The 19,863-nt window shown below is 42.9% G+C and overlaps 4 protein-coding genes across 9 annotated transcripts; 1 reads left to right on the top strand and 3 right to left on the bottom strand.

The window, feature by feature from the left end:
* Positions 1–232: 232 nt before the first annotated feature.
* Positions 233–3,412, bottom strand: ThrRS (threonine--tRNA ligase). Of its 3 annotated transcripts, XM_018037752.2 has the most exons (6): positions 3,349–3,393; positions 3,177–3,258; positions 2,840–2,929; positions 1,228–2,783; positions 871–1,160; positions 233–806 (listed from the first exon to the last, which is right to left on the bottom strand). In XM_018037752.2, the coding sequence occupies exons 2-6, from the start codon at positions 3,246–3,248 to the stop codon at positions 658–660; spliced, it is 2,157 nt and encodes a 718-aa protein (XP_017893241.1). In that variant the 5' UTR covers positions 3,249–3,258; positions 3,349–3,393; the 3' UTR covers positions 233–657. The 3 variants fall into 3 exon arrangements, with proteins under 3 accessions (XP_017893241.1, XP_017893242.1, XP_017893240.1); XM_018037753.2 differs by lacking the exon at positions 3,177–3,258 and having other exon boundaries at positions 3,310–3,412; XM_018037751.2 differs by lacking the exon at positions 3,349–3,393 and having other exon boundaries at positions 3,177–3,303.
* A 50-nt stretch (positions 3,413–3,462) lies between these two features.
* LOC108632944 (zinc finger protein 16) lies at positions 3,463–6,867 on the bottom strand. Of its 3 annotated transcripts, none has more exons than XM_018037837.2 (6): positions 6,003–6,867; positions 5,764–5,930; positions 5,540–5,689; positions 5,345–5,473; positions 3,940–5,268; positions 3,463–3,867 (listed from the first exon to the last, which is right to left on the bottom strand). In XM_018037837.2, exons 1-6 carry the CDS (start codon positions 6,526–6,528, stop codon positions 3,673–3,675), a joined length of 2,496 nt encoding a protein of 831 aa, XP_017893326.1. In that variant the 5' UTR covers positions 6,529–6,867; the 3' UTR covers positions 3,463–3,672. The 3 variants fall into 3 exon arrangements, with proteins under 3 accessions (XP_017893326.1, XP_017893327.1, XP_017893328.1); XM_018037838.2 differs by having other exon boundaries at positions 5,345–5,464; XM_018037839.2 differs by having other exon boundaries at positions 3,777–3,885.
* A 184-nt stretch (positions 6,868–7,051) lies between these two features.
* Positions 7,052–12,306, top strand: LOC108632904 (ubiquitin carboxyl-terminal hydrolase 8). Of its 2 annotated transcripts, XM_018037774.2 has the most exons (12): positions 7,052–7,244; positions 7,335–7,649; positions 7,752–8,119; positions 8,193–9,060; positions 9,118–9,293; positions 9,358–9,511; positions 9,576–9,725; positions 10,240–10,476; positions 10,553–10,657; positions 10,735–10,941; positions 11,010–11,362; positions 11,444–12,306. In XM_018037774.2, exons 2-12 carry the CDS (start codon positions 7,392–7,394, stop codon positions 11,556–11,558), a joined length of 2,991 nt encoding a protein of 996 aa, XP_017893263.1. In that variant the 5' UTR covers positions 7,052–7,244; positions 7,335–7,391; the 3' UTR covers positions 11,559–12,306. The 2 variants fall into 2 exon arrangements, with proteins under 2 accessions (XP_017893263.1, XP_026666636.1); XM_026810835.1 differs by lacking the exon at positions 9,576–9,725.
* Pngl (N-glycanase Pngl) lies at positions 12,304–15,003 on the bottom strand. Its single transcript, XM_018037775.2, has 6 exons — positions 14,512–15,003; positions 14,150–14,445; positions 13,885–14,088; positions 13,647–13,821; positions 13,130–13,552; positions 12,304–13,055 (listed from the first exon to the last, which is right to left on the bottom strand). The coding sequence occupies exons 1-6, from the start codon at positions 14,731–14,733 to the stop codon at positions 12,495–12,497; spliced, it is 1,881 nt and encodes a 626-aa protein (XP_017893264.1). The 5' UTR covers positions 14,734–15,003; the 3' UTR covers positions 12,304–12,494.
* Positions 15,004–19,863: the final 4,860 nt, after the last annotated feature.

Below are 19,863 nucleotides of genomic sequence, written 5' to 3'. Positions count from 1 at the left end.
TTTGAGCAGATACATTTATACAGTAAATGAACCGATTTACTTGAATCATCCGAAATGTTATAAAAATCGTACATGTTACGAGATTATAATTTCAGATTTATTGTTCTCTCGACACAAACATTTTTTGTTTAACAAAATATGCAGTAATCGACGATGTAGAGGATAGTGGGATAATGGAATGGGTGGATTAAACATGTACGATGCACGAATAAGTTTGATGTATCTACTTCAGTTGACGGGATCTATGACAATTTATTTGCTCGTAAACGCGGTTACCACACATTAGAGGTGTTCGTAAAAAGTTGCGAAGCACAGCCGTTGAGATGAACGTATCGAATTACATTCGATTTTACTGTCGGAGAAATGCGAATAAAAAGAAATTGTTCATATCTCTTCAGTCGAATTTCATGTTGAAAAATTTCTTTGATGAAAGATGGGATACATTGTCGGTATATAGTCTATTGTCTACGTTTAAAGAACAGTTAATTAAATGCATAAGGACCTCCCACTCTTTTTAGAATGATTTCTCGCTTCAGCTTTAGTGCTTGTTAATCTGATGTATTTAAAAAAATTATTCTCATACTCCATCGAGGTGTACTATAACCATCTCCAGCGCAATTATAATCTACAAATAAATAAATTATGCGATACGCTCGTTCAAAACTTTTCCTCGCAGTTTTTATCCTTCCTTTCTTTGAATAGCTTGAACTTTTCGATCAGATCGTCGACGAGAACTTCTCCGTGCACGACGTTGTCCCTGGTACGCACGTTTACCGTGCCAGCGTTAACTTCTTTCTCTCCAACCACTGTAACATCAAAAATTGAATACTCAGATATTCCATTTAGCGACGCTCATAAATATTTCATTACCAAGAATAAAGTTGAACTGCGCGAGCTGTGCGTTTCGTATCTTCTTGTTCAGAGTGTCGCTGGCGTCCGTGTCGAGCTCCACCATGAATCCAGCATTCCATAGTTTATCTTTTACTTGAGTCGCGTAATTGTCGAACTGATAGCTCACCGGCATGACCACCGCTTGTCTCGGTGACAACCAGAACGGCCACTTCCCGGCATACGATTCTGTTAGAATCGCAATCATTCTTTCCACAGAGCCCAGAATAGCTCTGTGAATAATTACTGGCCTCTTCTTCTCCCCAGACTCGCTGAAAGTCGAAGTCAAAGTTAATTTCAAGTTGAAACCGTGAATCGATTAAGAATTATTCTGCTTACTTAACGTAAGTTAAATTGAATCTAATCGGTAACTGGAAATCCAGCTGAATGGTAGCGCATTGGTGATTCCGTTTGAGCGCGTCCATAATTGTTATATCGATCTTCGGACCGTAGAACGCGCCGTCCCCCGGATTCATCTGCCACGGTTCTCCGAACGCGTCCAAACTTTCTGCCAACGCTTTCTCGGCCTGATCCCACATCTGCAGATCGCCCAAATATTTCTCGGGTCTCGTGGACAGGCATAAATTAAACGTGTAACCAAATACGGAATATACGTGTCGCAGGAAGTCAAGGGCGCCGATCATTTCGTCCTTGATCTGATCGGTCGAACAGAATATGTGCGCGTCGTCCTGTTGGAATCGTCTGACTCTCGTCAAGCCGGTTAAGGCACCGGACAATTCGTTCCTGTGCAGTACTCCGAAGTCTGCCATTCTTAGAGGCAGCTCGCGCCACGATCTGTATCGAACGTCGAAGATCATGCAATGTCCCGGGCAGTTCATCGGCTTGAGCGCGAATGTTTCTTTCTCGACGTCGAAGGAGAACATGTTGTCCGCGTAGTGCATCCAGTGCCCAGACGTCTGCCATAATTTACTGTTGAAAATGTTAGGCGTGACTACTTCCTGGAAACCACGTTTCCTGTATTCGGAGCGAATAAATTCGACCAGCGTGTTGTAGATATGGGCTCCGCGCGGCTGGAAGAAACACGAGCCCGGAGAAAGTTCGTGGAAGAAGAACAACTCTTGCTCTCTTCCGATCTTCCGATGATCCCGTTTAGCAGCTTCCTCTTGGAACTTCTCCCACTCTTTTAACTGCTTGCTATCTGGGAAACTGATGCCGTAAAGTCTCTGCAACGCCTCTGCGTTAACGTTTCCTTCCCAATAAGTACACGCGTTTTTCCATATTTTAATAGCTTTAACTTTCCCAGTGTGTCTGATGTGCGGTCCCTTGCACAAATCGATCAGCGGGCCGCATCTGTAGACAGTCGTGGTGGGAGTGTTTATTTTTTCATTGATAATTCGCTTCTTAAATTCGTTGTATTGGAACATTTCCAGGAGATCCTCCTTGGTCATTTCCAGTCTTTCGAAAGGTTGTTTCTCTTTGACGATAGTTTTGTAAAGGCTCTCCAAGAACGGGAAGTCGAAACTCGAGATCCCTTTATCGCCCAGGTACATGTCGTAGTAGAATCCATTTTCTATCGGCGGACCGTAACACAAGCAACCTCCGTATACTCTTTCCATGGTTTCTCCCAGGACGTGAGCACTCGAATGCCAGAAGACTTGCTGGGCCTCTGGATGATCGAACTTGAGTAGCTCCAGTTTGCAATCAGATTCCAGAGGCCTGTCGAGGTCCCATAATACACCGTTCACTTTCGCAATCACGGTATTATCTGCCAGGCCTTGACTAATGTCCTTGGCGATTTCGTACGGACTCGTGCGCCAGGCTTGAGCCACGATCTCTTTTCCATCCGGAAGAGTCACCAATACGTCCTGCACTGGTTTAGAGGACAGCGACTCGTCGTACTCTGCCTTAAGTTTATCCCACAATGAAATACGGTCCTGAAAATATAATCATTTGGAGGAACAGTTTCGAGAACGGAATTGAACTAACTTACTTGAATATAACTCGGCCAGGGATTTAATTCGGAAACGGATCTCTCCTCGACGCCAGCGGCAGCGGCTGCCTTTCTCTTCTTCATCTTCGCCTATTGTTCAGAGAAACAAATGTTCATCGGATATTTTAAATTTCGAAAAAACGGAAGCTTGAAAGGGATTCACGGAAGTAACGCGATAACAATTAGCCGAATTACATCAGACTATCGATTTCAATAAAGTGGGTGGTTATTATCGTGATATAATACGACATCGTGGCACAAAACTTTGCAACAATAAGACAGGATCGAGCATTGTTAATATGATATGTAACAAATGACAATATGCTTTATAACCAACCCAAGAGGCATGTGTCCGCTTTGAAACATTGAACACGTTTCTATAACTGCAAACGCGCGACGTGGTCAACATATTTTTACATCTATTAAATAAAAACGAGAATATCTTTAGTAAATGTAAACCATATTCATGCCTTGTCTTCCTTAATATTCAGGTTTTGCACGATATTCACCACGTCGTCACACATGCTGTCGACCATATTGAAGCCACGCTCAATGACGAATGATGAATATAGGAATCCGTGATTACTACAGGTTGGAAATTAGGTGAAAATATTACAAAGGGATTAATGTTCTTTACTTTTATTAAAAAATAGTCATTTACAAAACGGCCTTAAAATGCTTTACAATAAGTGTCATTCATAGTTACATTACAATATTTGAGTAGTATAATAGACCAACGTATGATACTTAATCTTAATTCGATAAAGTAATTCAAACCTATTTCCATTCTGCTCTCTATATCACTAAACAAATCGGTAATTTCATATGACCTCCTAGAAATGTATACGCTCGTGACGGACTATGTGGCTGCGGTGATGGAACCTTTTCCCACAGGCACGGCAAACGTAGGGCCGTTCATCGGTATGAATTCTGTTGTGTATCTTCAAATCGTACTTCTTGAAAAACGATTTACCGCACTGAGAGCAGACGTGGTTCCGCTGCTTCAGATGATCGCGTTTCACGTGCTCCTGTAGCAAAACAGATTACTGTTACGCGGGTAAATATAATTCTAAAATTAAAAGATCATTGCACACACTCACATTCACTTGCGAAGAGGTGTTGTAAATCTTGTTACATATATCACACGCGAATTTCTGCGGCCCTTCAGGTCTGTGATTGTTGGCGATGTGTTTGTTCAACGTCGATTTCCAAGCGAAAGACATGTTGCAATCCTTGCAGTGAAACTTTTGTTGGTCCGCGAAATGAGTACCTATGTGCTGTTTATAATTGTAACTAGTTGAAAACGATTTTTCGCATACGGTGCATTGAAACTTGATTAAAAATGTTTTCAACTTTTTCAAGTCCTGTTCGTTCTTCGACTGTTCATTGTTATTAATACTGCCCTCGCTCGATTGCTCTTGCTTCTCATTCGTTTCAACGATTCCACCGTTACCGTTCTCGTTCTCGTTGTTAACAGTGTTGTAACTCTTCTCGCTTTCTGGTATCGCATCGATCGGGCCAAAATTTTGAAACTGTAAGAACTGTTCACTCTCTTCGTTGCAATCGGAAATTTTTGTACTCGAATTACCGAGTCCTGCGGTCTCTACGAATTCGAGAAACCTGTCGGGGCTATCGTCGTAATTCAGCCTTTCGAACACTTCGAAATTCGACTCGACGTACTTCTCGAAGTCGGTTTGCGTGTCCAATAGAATCTGATTCGCACTGAAACCCTTTTCCTCGCCTTGTAATTCGTATTGCGAATAATTCAATTCATTGTTCATATCGTCTCTCAGACTTTGCTCCTGATGATTCTCCTCGTTCAGATTTATATTCTCATTTTTGCTGTCCAGTATCTTAGGTAATTTTTCAACTAAATTGTTAATCAGAAATTCGTAAAATTGTTCCCCTGTTTCTGTTTGTACTAAACGCAGCATCGGTTCGTCTTGATTCACGATGTTATTGGCGTCGTTCAAGTCGCTGGAGAGTTTTTCGTTTTGCGCCAAATTGTTAGCTTCATCATTTTTATGCAAACTTGGATCACAATTAAGATTGATATCATCGGTATTAGGCTCTGAAAGATCTATCCTTTGGAACATATCGGTGACGTTCACAGAACTACTTATTAAAGTATCGTAATTCAGTATCGGCTCGGATTTATCTAAATTCGACTCGCACATATCTGGACATAATTTAGTTTTACGAACGTTCTCATCTTGACAAATGTACGATATGTTGTCCCTCTCTACGGACTCGTCGGATTTACATAAAAGAAACGGATTGTCATGAACAAGGGGACTCTGTTCATTGTCAAACGTGATCTTGTCTGAAACATTTAATTCTTCATCCGGCAAGAGTCTCTCTTCGCACAAATCTTTTCGGGAAACGCAATTCCCGCTGTCCTCGATATTTTCCAGATTGATTTTCTTCAACTTTTCCCATGCAAGAAGTTAAAGACGCGTAAAGATAACTTAAATATTGTACAGTTTTATAGTACGAGTTAGGTACCTGTTCCGAGGTGATATAAATGATCGTATCCAGTGGCGATACGTTTCTAACGTTTGTTTCACTTCCGAGGAAGCCAATATTATCAACGGGCTGTTGCTGTTCTTTAAATTCTACGGTTTCCTGAAAATTCTAAGCAAGAAAAGTATAATAGCGGAGAATAATCTGGTTTCCAAACGTTAATTCGAAAATTCTTACCGTCGCATCATTTTTGCATTCTGAACTTCGTGAATGAGACTTTTCGTGTTCCCTTAAGAGAAAGATAAAATTGAAACTCTCACCACAAATTTTGCAATAATGTTGTCGTTTAACAACTTTTTGCAGATTAGATGTACTACCTTCAACAAACTGTACATCGACAGTGAGACAGACCTGTCTGTTTTAAAAGATACGCAGTAAATAATACCAGAGTTAGTCGTCACCTTGTTCTTACTCGTCGCCGACTCCTTTTTCTCCGAACTTCCATTGTTAGAATTATTCTGGAACTTAGCATCATCCTTTGTTCTCTCGTGAATACGTTTGTGCCTCGCAAGAGAGCTTATCTGCGTGAAACGTTTACCACAGATGGAACACGGATACAGTTTCACCCCTAAAAATGTAATTCGACATTCAATTTCTCCTTAATCATTTACGTTCAATAGCATCGGAGATTTCATCGTACCGGAATGCATTCTGCAGTGTCTGATCAGATTGGATATGTGATTGAATTTTTTCCCGCAGACTTCGCAGATGCATATGTTTGTGCCCAGGTGGATGTTCAGATGAGTTCTTAAGTCTGTCTTGCGAAAGAAACTTTTACCACATATTTCGCAGAGCTGCGACTTCTCGCCCAAGTGTATACTCCTGTGGTGATAGTCATATTGAGAAGCTCTGTCGAAAGTCAGCTCGCATTGCTGGCATTTGAAAGGTCTCAGGATATTTTCGTAGAAGTTATCGACGATTTTCTTTTGACTAGAATACTCCGGCTCCGTCTCCGATTCATCGTTCTCGTCTTTCCTTGAACACTGCACTTGCTTTAATAACACGTCTCCTGCGTGGATGCGCAAATGACTGTAAAACTCTTTCTTATTTATGTATCCAGCGTCGCAGACTGGACAAACGAGGTTGATGGACTGCATTTGAACCTTATCATTCTTACAATTCCCTTCTGGGCTTAAACTAAATGACATGCTATCATACTCAGACATAAGGCTTCTTTTAAGTCAAAGTGTTTATTTACTGAGAATACAACAATCGAGACGCCGTTAACAATTACTCCTTATACTCGGATCGTACTCGTTAGCACCTCTCGTACGGATCGTACGGATGATAGCATATGACATCAAGAAACTCGACCCACTACGCGAAAAAGTATTGTCAATGGTACAGAGAACATCTTTGATTCTGACACCGCTGCCATTTCTTTTCTCATCGCACGGGAGCACACGGAAGGAACGGCGAATGACGATAGCGAACCAAAAGAAAGTTTCAGTTGGCATGCCTGACCGAGTCCTATCACAGAACAATTTATTTAATCAATAAATTGTTCAAAATGATTGTTTTACTGCCTTTAATTCTATCAATTCTTTCATTTATATCCCACGTTTACATATTTACATCGTGTTTTGAACTGCGTGAAGGCGTGTACGTATGTACAATCGATTTCTAAGATGTCGTCTAAGTGTTATGTATAGTATGCGTATATGCAAATTAGGGATGTGAACTTAGCCTGTCGTAAGTGAATCTTATACGGAAGGATATGTGAAACAGCGGTGTTGAGTACTTACAATTCGAAGATTTCATTGACTGCTAAACGCCCCTACCCGTAAATAGAAATGACACTCTTTTTCTTACGTTACCGTAAAAAATAATAACATTCAGATGCGTGTATTTACTTATTTCGCGGATACACACTGCTGTAAAGGTAACCAAGCCGAATTACATTTATTATTTTATCTATAGATTACAGACCAGTTTAACACAACATATGTATTTCGACATTTCAATTTTAAAGGATTTGGAAGTCAGAAATAATCGCTGAAAATTAGATATAGAAATTGAAACAGTAAAAATGTCATCTAAAGAGTCGTTGCAATATACCAGTGTGGAGGACCTACTGCAGAAAGCCAAGATCAATTACAAAGAAAAGAAACCAGTTGAAGTTTACAAGAGGCTGTCTGCTATGTACAAACTGGCAGAGACCGCAAAGATAAAGAGAGACGAGGAGCAACAATACATCATGCTGAAGAGGTGGTTGAATTCCATGGAGTGGTTGAAAACCACACGGGAATATAAAGATGATAAAAAGTTCAGTGTGAACGTTGATCAGGTGGGACATGGCTTTATTGAACTAATCGTTTAGATATTCGAAACGTAATGTTCAGAGGAGTTTTCTTCATCCCATAATAACATTCCTAAATACCTCTTCTAGATGAATGAAGCGAAGAAGACACTTGTAGATTTGAGCAGGAAGTTGGATGTAAGGTACGAATCACGAATGAAGGAAAAGATGTTGAAGAGAAGTAATAGCACGGAGAAAATGGATATTGATATCGACATAGGAACAGATTCTCATATGACCCCCATTGACGGACCTATTAAATTACCGGAGACACCGACCAGAGATCCACTGGTCAGCGATAACGAGGATGTAATAAGTTGCGATCATTTGTATTGCTTGTTGCACTCGGAAAACGACAGATATTTGATCATCGATATCAGGCCCAAACTAGAATTCGAGGTCTCGAGAATATTATGTACTAGAGTAATTAACATTCCGAATAACAAAATAAAATGTGGGTAGGTAAACGCTTGTTGTACAAGTAGAGGAATAACATCGGTTTATAAAATTCATTTATATCGTTCTCTCTAGTGTGCTGGCATCTTCTTTAGAGAAGGTCTTTAGCAAAAAGAAAGATTGGCTTGATTTATATAAACACAGGGGCGCGCAATACGTAGACATCATAGTTCTAATTGATCGGGACACGTCGAGTAAGACGTTGATGCCCGATAATCCTATGAACACATTAAGAAAAGTTTTCTTAGAATGGGATCTCGGTACAAAGTACAAAAGGATCGCGATTCTGGATGGTGGCTATACTGAATGGATAGCTCGGTACCCTACGTTGACGACGAACCCGAAAATCGAAGAGCCTACTGTGAATAATGTGCAAGATGAATTATTAGATATCATAGATTATCCTGATTTCTCGGACGACGAGGAGAACATCGTTAAATCGAACGAAAATGTACCGCACAACTCGAAGACCGCGAATAAAAATGAAACAACGTCGAGAGGCAGCCTGACGAACGCGAAAACTTGGTTGAACACTAGAAGGAGTAACTACAATCATTCCGCGGAATCTAACTCTATACATAATCCCGACGAAGGAGAAAATGTTTCTAAGAACAATACGATTTTACGCGAGTACAACGACAACTCGTCGAGACTGCAACAGAAAAGAACGTCAAGCGTGATGAAGAACGAAACGCCGACGAAGCCGACCGTGGACAGAAGCAGTAAACCGGTTACTTTACAACCGTCCAACTCCGAATCGAAAATCGTTCTGAAGTTGTTAAAGGACTTGCACGAATTCGGAAAAGGGAAACAGAAACTGGACGAGGAAATGTTAGAACGGGAACGGACATTGTTCGTGCAACGCAGCGGCAAGTACAAGAATCCGATTGAGAAGGAGAACGTCCAAGAAGACGTAGAAGCATTGTTACGATTGAAAGAGATGGTAATGGATATCGTCAAATTAATATCGCGCCGAGGAACTAAGATAGCTCTGTTATAGGATCAAAAGTATAAGAACATTGAAAACGAGCTGGGGAAATATTACGCGAACGGTCGTATAGGGTCGATTAAATTCAGTCCCGCGGAAGAGACTGAAAAAGGTAATCTCGAATGGAATATCTGCAAGTTGAAACGACGAATGAAAGATACGACTGCGGATCGACAAAAATTGCAACAGTAAGCGTAAAAATCTACGATAGAGTCGCATTTGACAGTTTAATGATATGCTTTGTTCTAACAGAGAAGTTGTCGAAAATGATGACGACGACGACGAAGAAGATTCGACGAAAGAAAATGAACTGAATGTTTACAAGGAGCCTTTGAAAATGGAAAATAATAGTTCACCGATGGGTGGTGGCCTGGAGCGTTCGTACTCCAGTCCAAATTTGTCCCAGGTAAGGTTCCGTACGTTTCTTTAATTCTGATAAAATAGTTGAATCAATTTTATGAATCGCTCAGTTGAACGATCACAAAGCACCGCAAGTGGACAGGAGCTCGAAACCGCAAGTCTCGCCGATCAATCAGAACGGGTCTTACACCGAAAACAAAGTTTCCCATCACACTTGGGCAAATCGCGAGGAAAGAATGACGCCTGTTCACGGGAGCGTTGTAAGCACTTTTACTGTTAAAAAATATAAACCGTTAACGTAATCAAAACGAGAGATTATCGAGAATTTCGTATAAGGTCGGGTGATTTCCCGGTACCTCGTGGTCCGAACGAACACGTGCGAGCGAAAACATTTTCTATGGCTTCCAAATCCAATTTACTGTGAACCGTTTTTCGGGACAGCGTCTCCGATACGCATTAGTTTCATTATCATCATCAAATATTAACCGTCAGTGTCGTACGTTCGCGTAACGTACGTTTGGCAACGAACAGAACCGCGCGGACAGCCTTCGAAGTCGCTGTTACGTTTGTCAAAAATCAAGCGAAATGTAGTGTTCGTGATTCTCGAAATCCGAGAGAAAAGAATTCGATTAAATAAAGCGTCGAACGAAAGATGGTAAATTTGTCTAGAAAGTTTGTGCCGAATCTCAATGTATATTACTTCAAAAAGGTAAGGCGTTGGAAATTCGATGAAGTGTTCGCCAGTGAAAAAACATTCGTATCAATGTGTTACAGCATCCAGGCATCACGGGGTTAAAGAACTTGGGTAACTCGTGTTACATGAACAGTATTATACAATGCTTGAGCAATACCACGCATTTAGCTAAGTATTTTATGGACAATTTGTACGCGGACGACCTGAACACAAACAACGATAATAATACGCAAGGTCAGGTCGTGGAAGAAGTGGCTCAAGTGATTAAAGCGCTTTGGAGAGGCCAATATAAAAGTATATCTCCTCACGACCTCAAAGTACGATAATTAGTACGAAACTAAATCGTCCAATGATGCGATTTCTTAACGCTGAAATACGTGTTCTAATTATTAGATCGCCGTGGGGCAGTACAAGTTGCAATTCGAAAGTTACGAGCAACAGGACTCCCACGAGTTTCTCACTTTCCTCTTGGATTGGATGCATAACGATCTGAAAAAGGTAACACCGTATCGTATGAAACGGAGTCAAATCGAATGTCTCGCGGTGGACGAAGCCTAACACCATCGTGCTTACAGAATTGCAAAGTGCCTCCGGAAATGACGGCTGCGGAAAAGGCTTGGAACAAGGCGATGGGAGGTCAGAGGTCCATAATATCGGATCTATTTTTCGGGCAATTGAGGTCCACGATCATGTGCAGCTTCTGCAAGCAGAGCAGCACCACGTACGAGACCTTCAACAGCTTGACAACCTCTCTACCCGACTCGAATCGGTGCACGTTGAACGTAAGCCTTCCGAATATTACATGTATTGACGCGAGAATCGTACGACATGATGACGGTCTGTTTCGCAGGATTGCATTCAGAAATTCGTGAGCGGGCAGAAGGTGTTGGGCTGGAAATGTCCAAAGTGTCAAATGGCTCGCGAGGCCATGAAGAAGTTCGATTTCGTCAAACTACCGCCTATCATCGTGATACACTTGAACCGTTTCGCTGAAAGCGGCGGATGGCTCGAGAAAAGGAACACCGCCGTCGACTTTCCCTTGACGGACTTCAATTTGAAACAATATTTGGTGACGGACGGGAATAGCATTACGATCACCAACATACGAAATTACTCTTATAGTTTATACGCTATGTCCAATCATTACGGAACGATGGAAGGCGGTCATTACACTGCTTTTTGCAAAAACGCTGCTCAAAATAAGTAAGTGCAAATTGTTTGGGTTGATTTTTTAGGCGTTGCCGAAACGACAGTAGGGAATAGCGAGTATACGTTATTTTTCAGGTGGTACAAATACGATGACCAAACGGTGACGGAAGTTACGGCGAGCCAAGTAAAATCACAGAACACCAACGCGTATCTACTATTTTACACCTCGTTCTCGACCAGCATCATTTAGTATTAACACAAACGGCCAGCTGGCTCTGACTCATTACTTAAAAACAGTCACGGACGTTCCTGACGATGTAGATATTTGAACATTTTTTGTATGTATTATATATGTATTAATTATAGAACACGTAAACGTAAGACCATGAAAGCGATAAGGGCTTCATTGGTGCTGGGACGTATGTAAATATAATGTTAAGTTATAACGATATTATATATCGAGCGGTAGAATCAGAAGAGAAAAAATATTTAGCACTCGTTGCATTGTTTATGTTAAATCAGGTTCACGATTTTTCCACACTGTAGCTCTGTATATTGTGATATAAATAATTTACGTTTCTTTCTGCATTTTTGACTGCGAATGCAACACGCTCTACGTTTGATAGGATAATTCTATTATCGGCAATTTATTTCTTTGTTAACGTCATACGAGGGTACACTTGTAACAATTAAAAAATGTTGAACAAATGAAGGCAAACTTGGTTGCAAACATACAACGATGCACTATTATGCATACACCGAAAGAAATTAAATGAGATGCGAATACTTTCGGAGCACGCGTTAGCTGTGAAATGTTTTTATATACGATAATGCATGTATGTACGTCAATATGCATTGTGTTCAGATTTACGGACGTCTGTAAACTCTTTTCGTTAAAATTTGTGTAATAGCTGTCGAACGCGAATGTCTGCAAAAGAGTGCCATCACCAGTTCGCTTATTTTATATATTTAATAAAAACTTTCACACTCAAAAGTTACCGAGGATTCGTCTTTATTTGCAACACAGGTTAACAAATCTTTATTTTATACTTGATATAAACTTAACAATTAGAAGTGAATAGTTTTTTTTTCCTGATAGAAAAGAATCTTTTGATATACGGAATGTGATGAAACTGAACTCTTCCGTAGAAGCAACTTAAACAACTTGTGTAAACTGGGTAGAAAATTACCGATTCTCCAGTCGAATGTCGACCGACAGAGAACAATCGTTCCCGGCGGCCAGGCTTTGCCGAAAGAGCTGTGCGTGCTGCCAAGCGCAATCGCCCGTGCCACCGGAAAGGGTGGCTGTGAGAATTAATTTCACCGATCCCTTCAATTGGTCCGTGTGATAATACGCGTCAATAGGCAGAACGATCGACTGATCTCGCTTCTCGTTATCAAAAATCGCCTCTAACTCCCACGACACGTCGGCTTCGAAGAATACTTGAACGCTGGCCTTTAGGTCGAACGTCCTCACGCAAAGATTCGGATCCTTAACGAGGAAACACCATTTTACCTTACCGAGAGCGGAGCCTGGGGAACGAGACAGATAAACCATCTTCCAATCGTGCTCTTCTTTACGACGCATTCCACCTTCGACCTCGTACACTCCGTTTTGCCAACCGGACATGTCCATCAGAACTTCGCTGTCGATGTTAGTCACCTTGTACGCGTCTTTAACGATCGAGTAGCGAAGCCGGAACGCGTCTCCGTATTTCGAAATGTCCCAGACGTGTTTCGCTGCCGTCTGAAAGGTTCAACCGAGGATATTTTATCGCGGCAACGAATGAATCTCGATTCTTTGATTCCGATTTTCGATACCTCGGAAATCTCTCCTCGCGTCTGTCTCCAGTGATAGGATCCAGTGGTCCGTCCGTGATAACTCTCGTCGTCCTTGGGATTCTGTTTGCTACTCGGCACATGTATCAGTTCGGCGAGTTCTAATAGTCTCCGTTTGATCACGTACTGCCTCCGCGCAGCGCTGTAATTCGGGGAACACTGACGATGTCTGTTCAGCGACTCGATGAATTGCAGCAGCTTAGCCTCGGAGCAGATGTTCCTCCGTTTCATCACTGCTTTCTGGTCGCGCGTGTACCTCCACGTAACGTCCTGCACCTCGTCTTTCGAGAACGCCATTATGTAAGACAATTTCTTTTTCCAGCCCTTCTCGTACATCAACGGCCTGTCCATCACGTCTTCGCAGGGGTCTAGGTGTATCCATCTTTTCTCGCGGATGGACCATACCTGACCAATTCAATTAGGACTCGGTCATTCGATCTCTCAACAAGAGGTGCCGCGTGAACGATTTTCCGGATACTTATGTGAGGCCACTACACACCTCTGTCCACACGTGATCGGTCTCGTCGTGCACGAATCTCGCGTCGTACCCAAGCGCTCGACACAGAAGCGTGAACGTGTTCGCCCATTCCCCGCACCGTCCCCGACGCAGAATTAACAATGGTTCCGGATCGGTATACCTAGGGAACTTGACTCTCGTTCCACATTTCGTACATCTAAAACCAATGATTAATTACCCCTCTCCTTCGGAAACGAACGAGCAACGATATCGACATTACTTGTGTATCTCTGTTCGCGAACACCTAAGATCGTCGGTGCGGACCACTTCCTGGAGGTTGCATTCCGAAAAGCACGCCGTGCATTTCGGACTGTCGACCCACGTGAAGAACTTGTATTTGAACCAATGCAACAACTCCATGAGGAACAGGTCTTTCACATCGTCGATCTCTTTCTCCGCATCGATCTGATTGAACTTGGCGTGCCTGGGAGAACCAAGTCGCGATCAGCAACAGAACCAGATAAATGTACTTCGATAATAATTACTTCTGCAGCTGCCTGATCCTCGTCATAGTAACGATTTCGAGGTCTACGATCGGTATTAATTTCTTAGCTTTCTCCTGTAGCTCCGCATCCTCGTATCTCAGTACGCTTTCAAACTGACCTATAATGCTTTTGAAGAATTTACTCTCTTTCGCTGTGCACGCTGCAGGCAGTAAATCATACAACTTGTTCCTCGCTACAACAGGTGTTCTTGGGACTGTACTTTTGTTGAGCAATTTTTGCAGGGTTTGCAACTTGGTCAGCGGTGTTTCTTGAGGTAGGGAAAGGCAGTCGGTGGCCTGTCGATAGAAACCCGTGCTTTTATATTTCACATTCGTTTCTCGCTGCTAGTTCAGCTTAATTACCTCAATGAAGCCGACGTCGAATAGACACTCGATGGCTCCGAGAGCCGGGAGTAGTTTAGCGATGACCAGAGGGTCGTCGAGCCTTACTTCTCGATGCTGTTTGTCATCCGGATAGGACAGAATGTTCTGACAAATACTCGACAACACCGCTTCGGCATCGTTTCGCACTTCTTCCACGTTCTCCCTCAACAACTCCAAGGATCGTTGCAAGTCCTTTTCCATGATCAAAACGCGGGCATATGTGCACGGAGAAAAAATGTGGACAGAGTGCAAGTCACCCGAGGTACGACGATATCAACCGTCAACCGTCGATCTTTCGCGCGAGTGACGTGGGAGATTAAACGGCATGAGAAGTCGAATTTTACCTTCGAAATCAACTACGCATCTTGCTACTTATCCGAAATTTATCTGGTTTCTCTCGTGAACGAGCATGCTAACAATTTCTGAATCGATCACACGGCGGCATCTCTTTGATGAACGCCTAAACCGATTCCATATCGCTACCGACGGTGAATTCAATTGGGACTTCGCACGTAGCGTCGCTCAATAACGGAGATCTCTATATAATTTGAAACATGGAAAATGACAATCATTGACAATGATTCCGACGTTCGATCTCTGAATTTGTACAATTTTTTAATCAGATTCTAATCTTCATTCGATCCCGAATTGCTTGAAATAATTAATTCAAACGCACGGATCTCGATTCGATTCTGACGTGTACGCTTCTCAAAGGGTCCGACGATATTTGCAATTTAGCGATTCGTCGGATAGTAATTCACGGCTGAGAGCAAAGTCGGAAATTGGAAGAACAGTTTTTGAATAGAACAGTCCGCGTTTCAGTTCAGCAAGCGGTATTACGGCCTGATTTTCTACAACATTACTTTCTTTCAAACTCCGGACAATCGGTCGAAAGTGGAGCATTCTTTTGTTCCATTTTTGATTATGTACAGCTGCCAGCATCGCGATCTTAAGGTGGCCAACTTTTCAAACCAGTACCACATATCCCCCTCTCGTACGATACTATGATCCCAATGAGACATAGGCCGGTATTCAGAGTCGTTACTTGTATTTAAGATCGCCTTAAGCATTTGCTTAAGTCCCTGCTTCCTGTACAAGACAGGAACAAGGAACATGGATAACAAATGCTTGAGATGATCTTAAAAATAAGTAACGACTATGAATACCGGCTAATCTCTACTTATGATATGACATTGATATATAAGTTCTTCTCCGCGACGACAAGATCTGTAGTATTTATATTAGAAGCCATTTACGATCGTGGGACGAAATAATGTTTAAGAGTTGTCGTCGGAGTTCAGCGCCGGGAGCAGAAATTATGAAATTGAATGTGCACGGGAATAAATTACCGCGGAAATAAACTTGATGGACAAATACGATGTCCGAGCGCGGATGTTTGTGCAGGCCCCGCTACAATTTTGCTGATTCCGCGGAACTTCCCGCGAGATATTTACTTTTCGAAGCGTCGCGCCGCGACTCGCCCGTAATCGAATAGAACGCCGAGTCTATTTAGCACCAGCTGAAAGCGTTTTCATAGAAAACGCCGTGGAAAAAGTTTGCCACGCCGCGCCGTCGTAAACTGTTACGAACCGTTGGAAGCAGGGGTAGGTACGTCGTTCGCGAAACAAAATTAATATTTTCCTTACGAGGACGATCGATATCGCTGACGATCGGTCGGAGCAGCGAAACGGATTTTGTTAAATACGGCAAATGAAATAATGGATAAAGTTCTGTGCCACGCGGCTATACAGGAACAATATTGCTTTTAGAAGGCAATATTTCCCGTAAAGTTTCGCACCGACGTACCGTTAATCGGTTTCAGATTTTATTGGAAAACTAAAGGCTCTAAATAACAGTTATAAACGGGTCTGATTAAAAACCATGCTGTACCGTCGTAGACACGTTCAGCCTGTCCGCGAGTACTGGCTGACCATGCACGTACTCGGACCACTGCCGCGGCAGCCCGAGTGCCGAGCCCGTTGACTCGTACCACTGAGCGGCGAACTGGCCGTGTATTTTAATCAGACGCCGTTCGGTGATCGATACGAAATCCTGAATAGAGTTCGTGCGGCCTTGGTGCGCGAAAGGATCGGTAAAAAGAAACAGGGAACGAGGCTTCTTTCTGGGCGCATAATAATCTGGTCGCATCCGCGGCGGGCAACAATGAAGATCGATAATTCGAGAGGGTCGAGTAGCCATGCCGTTGAAAAAGATTCAGCGGAGCTAACGGAAATCTCGCAGCCAACCGGCGAAGAAACACATCGGAGACGGTGCACGCTCGTATTTCAAAGGATTCCACGACAATTCAGCCTCCCCCGCGAGAGCTTTGTTATCGCCCTCTCGCCCTCCTTTCCTCGCGGGTACCTGTTCGCTTTCCACCGACCCATTCTAGGTCACCGTTGGTCAAACCATACTCGCTGCGCCTTCTATCAACCCGACTGAAATAAAGTCGCCTTCCGCGATGGTCGCGCGTTATTAGTATCATTCGACGACACTCGCCGAATCGTAATTTCATTTTTTTAGTACGCGACCTGGTAATGGCCCAATAAAAATGTCGGTGAGAAAGAGCAAAGGATTATGCGGGGCATCGTCCTTCATAAAATTACGTCTTCCGGCTATATGTATAAAAAAAAAAGAAGAAACGGTAGCCGCGTTACAAAAAGGTGAATCGAATTAAAATGAGAGCTCTTTCTTTTGTCGAGAATTTCCCGGGCGAACGCGAATCGATACTCGGCACTCGACGCTCGGTGGAAATCGGGTAAGTCGCGGGAAAAGTCTCTCGATGTTTCACATGTCATTGAGCGTTAAAGTAACGCGTCCCGCTGTGAAAATTCAAGAGAGGGAGGAGGAGAGACGTGGACGCGTTTCAGGAAAATTCGATAAATTTCAATTTCCGACAAATAGTCTCGGGGCTGGTTCATCCACTTATTCCGGCAGCCGATAAATTTTCAATATCCACGCCTCCATTGTAGGGGTTTCGGTACCGCGCGAACGGGACAGGCCTCGTTTCGTTTCGTGTCCCCGGTTACACGTGTACACGCGCGCTCGTTAATCCCGAAAAGGTTGTTTTGCATCTCAAACGTTGCTTACATTGCGTTCCGGGGCGTCGATCGACAAGACGCCTGATTTGCCTCGAAAAAGCGGGCCGGACCGACCGGGTAAACAGGCTCAATTTGGAGCGTCGCGTTCCAGATCCAATCATCGTTACCGTTCTCGACCGGGCGTCCCTCGCCGCTCCTTTCGAGTTTTATCGTCGTTGCAATACCATAAAAATGCGAGCGCGCGTTCGCAGTCGTTTCACGATGAACTTTGAAAATTGAAGTATTTAGCGTCGGGTCAAATCAGGTTTAACGAGACTCTGTTTCCGTGGGAGTTGCCGTTTTGGACAGCCTTAAGGAGACCGTCGTTGCCCGGAAATCGCGTTCGCCCTGGCAAATATCGTTACCGTTTGATGCATAATCTGGCGTGCACGGGACCGTTGGAAGCATCAAAGGTGACGCCGCATCCTTTGGACAGGCACAGAGACAGTGTAGACGCGACAGAGGCCGACGCGCAAATAAAACAGGCTCGGAAATCGTTAACGAGTATTCGGCGAGCGTCGAGAGGCACGGGAACGCGTTATTAGTGTACGTTAATTCGCGTATAATAAGCTCATTAAATCTTCTTATTCCGAGCAAGAGTTGAAGAGTCGCTCTGCTTTTTCGTCCGTGCTCCCTTCCTCTCTCTCTCTCTCTCTCTCTCTCTCTCTCTTCTTTTTTTTTCATTTTTTTTCTGCTCTTCTTCCTCCCCTTCCGTCGCACACCTTTTTTCAACGAGAGTTTTGAATGGCGTTTATTAGGGCCACGAGTCCCCGCATCGAGAACTACTTCGAGGCTTCGTAGTAACGTCGCGGAAGGATCATTAAACGAGAGAAAAAAATTGACTTCCACCGCGACGAGAACTTTCGAAACTCCGCGAAATTTATTCTCGATTTTTTCTTCCTATCTCTCTCTCTCTCTCTTTTATTTTTTTTTAATTCACCTTTTCGTGATTTCTCGACGAGACGCGATCTCGTTCCGCAGTTCGATTCTCGAACTCGAGACACTCGAGGGCTCGTCGTAATAATTGTTATTGAGGATCATCGCACCGTGAATTTCGTTTGTCATTACGTACAGGACTTTCCACCGACGATGGCCCTTCTCCCATAAATTTCTTCTTTCGTTGGACGGTTGCATCAATTGAGATGGTCATTAGCGACTGGGAACAGTAAGGTTCGGCCTGTGAGAACCACTTGAAAATTTATTCTCAGAGGTGGTTTTATGAAAAACGATGTAGTTCCCTGGTGACGACGTTGAGAAAATTTTAAGTCACTTTCGATTAGTGTGATATTATTAAAATGAGACGCGACGGAGGAAGAATACTGCTATTCCTTTTGCATACGTAGGTCGCGGCTATAAAGGCGAAAAGGTTTTAGAGGAACGGGAGATGGAACAGAATCCGTATCCGTATCAAGCATCGAATTTATCGAGAGAAACTCGGTAAGAGGGTGGCGAGGGGAAATTCCTCGGGTAGGGTTAAATCGGATATCACTTGAACGTATCTTTTGTCGAACGGGTCGGCATTCGCAATCAAGTTATTTACAGTTCGTGGAGCAGAGATCCATAGTCACGGGCAACCTCTTTTCCCGGTCTCCTTATAGTAATAGGGTTTACGTAATCTCTTGGTAATAAACGAATCCATTTCCTCGTAAATAGATTTCCCTTAACCTCTGCTTTTTATCCTACTTACGATTAATGCCCCATCAAACCGGATGGAAACTTCGCCGAGAGAGCCACCAATGCTGCTTTTTAATCCCTTAATTGTCTAATAAAACCATGAGTAGTGGTAATAACTATTGTGTACTCTTGTACCACCGCGAGAAACGCCATAAGAAACGTAAAGGGCATGTTGTATATGACGTGATGGTTCGACACACGAATGAAACCACGCGCTCTTAAGGATGTATTGGCTATACAGTAAATCCCAAAAGTTTATATACCTTAGAAAAACGCATTTCCTATAATTAAAAAGAAATCAGACGTCGGAAGAACAATACAAAAAGTTGTTTGTCTTCTAATTTCGATATTTAACGAGTTAAGTATGACTAATCGGCATTTTATTGGCACTGACAAAATCCGACCGTCCCACCGTCGAGATAGCCAACTTTTGGCAAAAAATTTTGTTTTTCCTCAATAACTCCTAAACCGTTGGATTTACGAGAAAATTGCATAGGACCTTTCTTGTAGAGGACGACGAGATCTATAATTTCTGTATAAAAGTTTGTCGCTAGTGTTAATAGTTTATGAGTTATTG

Source organism: Ceratina calcarata, unplaced genomic scaffold (genome assembly GCF_001652005.2).
Source record: "Ceratina calcarata isolate Rehan_Ccalc_2016 unplaced genomic scaffold, ASM165200v1 scaffold178.2, whole genome shotgun sequence".
Lineage (NCBI taxonomy): Eukaryota > Metazoa > Arthropoda > Insecta > Hymenoptera > Apidae > Ceratina > Ceratina calcarata.
This window is presented reverse-complemented; position numbering and strand designations above follow the sequence as displayed.